Source organism: Phaethon lepturus, unplaced genomic scaffold, assembly GCF_000687285.1.
Source record: "Phaethon lepturus isolate BGI_N335 unplaced genomic scaffold, ASM68728v1 scaffold42133, whole genome shotgun sequence".
NCBI lineage: Eukaryota > Metazoa > Chordata > Aves > Phaethontiformes > Phaethontidae > Phaethon > Phaethon lepturus.
Genome location: NW_010530550.1, coordinates 1 through 3,115, shown reverse-complemented (window position 1 = coordinate 3,115; position 3,115 = coordinate 1). Strand labels below are relative to the sequence as shown.

Below are 3,115 nucleotides of genomic sequence, written 5' to 3'. Positions count from 1 at the left end.
GGCGCTCGGTGGGGACGGGGAGCTCTGCGCTCCCAGCCGGACGCTCTGGAAGCATTCCCCGGCGTTTCCTGCCGTATGAAGGAGCTGGCATTAGCCAAAGCTGTTGGGAGTCTCAGCCCGTTTCAGACGCTCTCCCCGGCACCGGAGGAGGGGGCTGCCTCCCGGCTCTGTCACCCTGGGGCTCCAGTGGTCCCCAGCACTTCCCAGTGGAACCAGCGCGGGGAGGAGCGGGGCAGTAACCGCCCGGTGCTGCAAAAATTAGGACTAGGGCTAGCGGGTCCCACACGGCAGGGACCTGGGTAACAACAGAGACCCTGGGGCGTGTGCTGTGTTTCGGCTTTTGAGAAAATCACAGAAATGACCATTTTCATCCCTCTCAAAGTGAAACAAAATTCACACCTGGCTCAGGGAACAAGAACTGCCGATGCCCTTTCCTGGCCGCACGAGCTGTTTTGGTGTGAGAACGAAACCCGAAGATTATGCTAAACTGTGCTGACAGCCAGAGCAATGTTCCTTATCTTTTGATGCAAGTTTTAATACTTGCATCGTTAGGTCTTGCTTCTGCAATACAGTTATTTCCACCGGATCCTCTGGGATCGTTTCCAAACCTGGGGCTACCGAGTGTTTAGCCTCCAGTGTTGGTTTATTGCCAGAAAAGAAGGTTCCTGTCTTTAGGTGATGCTTTCTACTTTATCATTGCTGTCCTCCAGTAATCCTGCATGCTAGTCAAAGATTTTAACTGCTTGGATGACTTTTCCTAAACAGCGTTGTTTGATTTAAAACTATGCTTTACCTGGATGGAATAGGATGTATTATATTGGCTATAGAGATTTTTTACGGGGACGTCAGACCCGTTCATGGTGCAGTCACTGTAGGGGTAGCCCATCCGTTCCAGTTCGTCCTAAAAGAAAACCGAAACAGCAAACTTCAGTAGTCACTGCTTCTCCCCAGGTCCCTGGTGCCCGTTTGCTAGAGACTCTGTAATTCCCGTATTCCCTGCTGGCTTTGAATCGCGGCCAGTCAAAGAATCGTAGGAGGCAGAGCCGAAAGCGAGGCAGCCCGCTCCCCGGGGCGGATCGAGGCAGATGAGGGTGTCCAAGGCACCTTCTGACATGCTAAAGGAAGAGGGAACAATGACCTGGGCTCAGTATTTTGGCTTCAATAAAGCACTTCGCCAGGACAGTTACATAAAAGTCTCCATAAACTGTTCCAGCCCACGGCTAGCGTATACCTTGACTCTTTTGGTTTGAGCCAGTTCAGCCAAGACTTAAAACAAACTTGGCTGAGGCCCCATCAGATAACATTATTCTCAGACAATCTGCTCTAGAGGAATGCCACACATACCACTAACACCCCGATGGAGGTTTCTGTCCCGGCCATCGCATAGATGCCCTGATCCTTAAGGAAAGGGAAGCTCTTCTGTTGATGCAGCATGAGCCTGGCCCCGGCAGCGGATGACAGGTAGGGGATATAGTCTTGCTGGCTGATGTCCAGAATTAACTTCAGCCCTGGGACACCAGACAAAACACTCAGAACAGGAACTGTATCGAAACGTGAGTCTTTGGAAAAAAACGGAGTCTGTCTTCTCGCTGTGCACAGAAATCTCCGTCCCTTGGGGAAGAGCCGGGCTCTGGCTGTCATGGCAGCCTTGCATGTGCATAAACACGCGTGATGGCAAATGCACAGGCTGGAACTATCTGCTTGAATATTCGTAAACTGCCTCAGATATTTCGGCTACCCAGACGTTACACTTCTGCGAAGTAACATCTGTGGTCATGTTGCCGGTTTCCAAGCGGCACATCTCCCTTTTGGGGGCTCAATCCCTGCTGTCGTGCTCCAGAGACACAGAAACCACCAATCTGTTACATCTGACAGAAGTGGCCTCTGAGAGATGGGATAACCGCCCGCACTTCGCTCCCGTAGCTCCTTCCTCCTTAGCGGAGCTCTCTCTTACCAAACTCGGCTCCCGGGTTGGAAGAATTCAAAGCCTCTTCCTCCATGCCCCAGTTAAAGATGTAGCAGTTGCCGTGGTCTGGGTGATAGATTTGGGTGAAATTCCTGGAAGAATCATGCAGATAAGACTGTGACCCTTGGGGAGGACTAAGGGGCTATAAAACATCTGGTGTTTAGGTCTGGGATTCACTTCCGATCGCTTCATTTGTTGAATGCCTGCACAGAAATGTCAGCTGGTATAATTTCACTCAATCCGCTGTTGCAAAAAAAGCAAAGCGAGGGACGGGTGCGTACTGGGGCGCGGCGGCTGGGGATGGCGCTTTGTCGGAACGCGGAGGAATCGTCTGTCACAGGTGAGACAGAAGGAACTGCTCGACCTGAGCTACGGTAACGGGGTTTGGCCGGTGGTGCGTCCCGTTCCGTGGCACGAATTCCCCGCTGCCCGCGCTGCAGCCCGGGCCGCTGCTGTGCGCTCGCTTCCTCAAAGCTGCGTATCCAATTCTGGCGTTGACACCAAACAGCAATGGCTAAAACGCGTCTCCCAGGGCCTTGTGCAACAAGGGGCGGGGGCTGTGACTGGGGGCTGCCCTGCTGTGCCGGGGTACCCTGGCTGCCACTGAACACCCTGGGAAGGCCCCACTGGTGCTGGTAGTCTCGATGCGTCATGAGCAAAACAGCCCATCCGAAACTAAAGCTCGAGCCAGCACTATCCCAAAATAACCTGTTTCCTTCACAATCACATCCAGAAACCCTCTGGGAAACGTTGTTAGAGTTAAGGAGCAGCAGAAATCTCTGTATTAACTGATACATACCTTAAAAAGAGAAAAGAAAAAGGCTGTCATGCCCTTGGCGTCTGTACCGTTCCTGGTGCGACAGAAAAGGGCGGGGAGCTCGGTATGCACCTACTTGTAGTTGCAGGGCTCGGCCCCGTAGAGACACGCCAGGATCATGTCTTCTGCTTGGTAGCCCATCCTGATCCTCTCGTGCAGCGGGACCTTGGAGAGGATGCTCGTGGACTGCAGGATGTACCACTCGGTCACCGCCTGCGCCGCGCTGGTGAAGTTCCTGTAGGTGCAGTTGTCGGAGCCCTGATGGCGGCACTGGGGGGACACAGCAGGCAGGCCCGAGCCCGTGGGGGTACGGCCGGAGGGACACACGGCGC

General features: G+C 53.6%; 1 protein-coding gene across 1 annotated transcript in view; it reads right to left on the bottom strand.

Moving 5' to 3' along the window:
• LOC104618644 (amiloride-sensitive sodium channel subunit beta-like) overlaps positions 1-3,053 on the bottom strand; it is a gene marked incomplete at both ends in the record, with an annotated part of 5,124 nt that extends 2,071 nt beyond the window's left edge. The window contains 4 exons of the mRNA XM_010284288.1: positions 794-901; positions 1,345-1,508; positions 1,955-2,058; positions 2,860-3,053. Coding sequence (XP_010282590.1) covers positions 794-901; positions 1,345-1,508; positions 1,955-2,058; positions 2,860-3,053 — 570 coding nt within the window. The remainder of the gene's footprint in view (positions 1-793; positions 902-1,344; positions 1,509-1,954; positions 2,059-2,859) is intronic.
• Between the last annotated feature and the right edge of the window lie 62 nt (positions 3,054-3,115).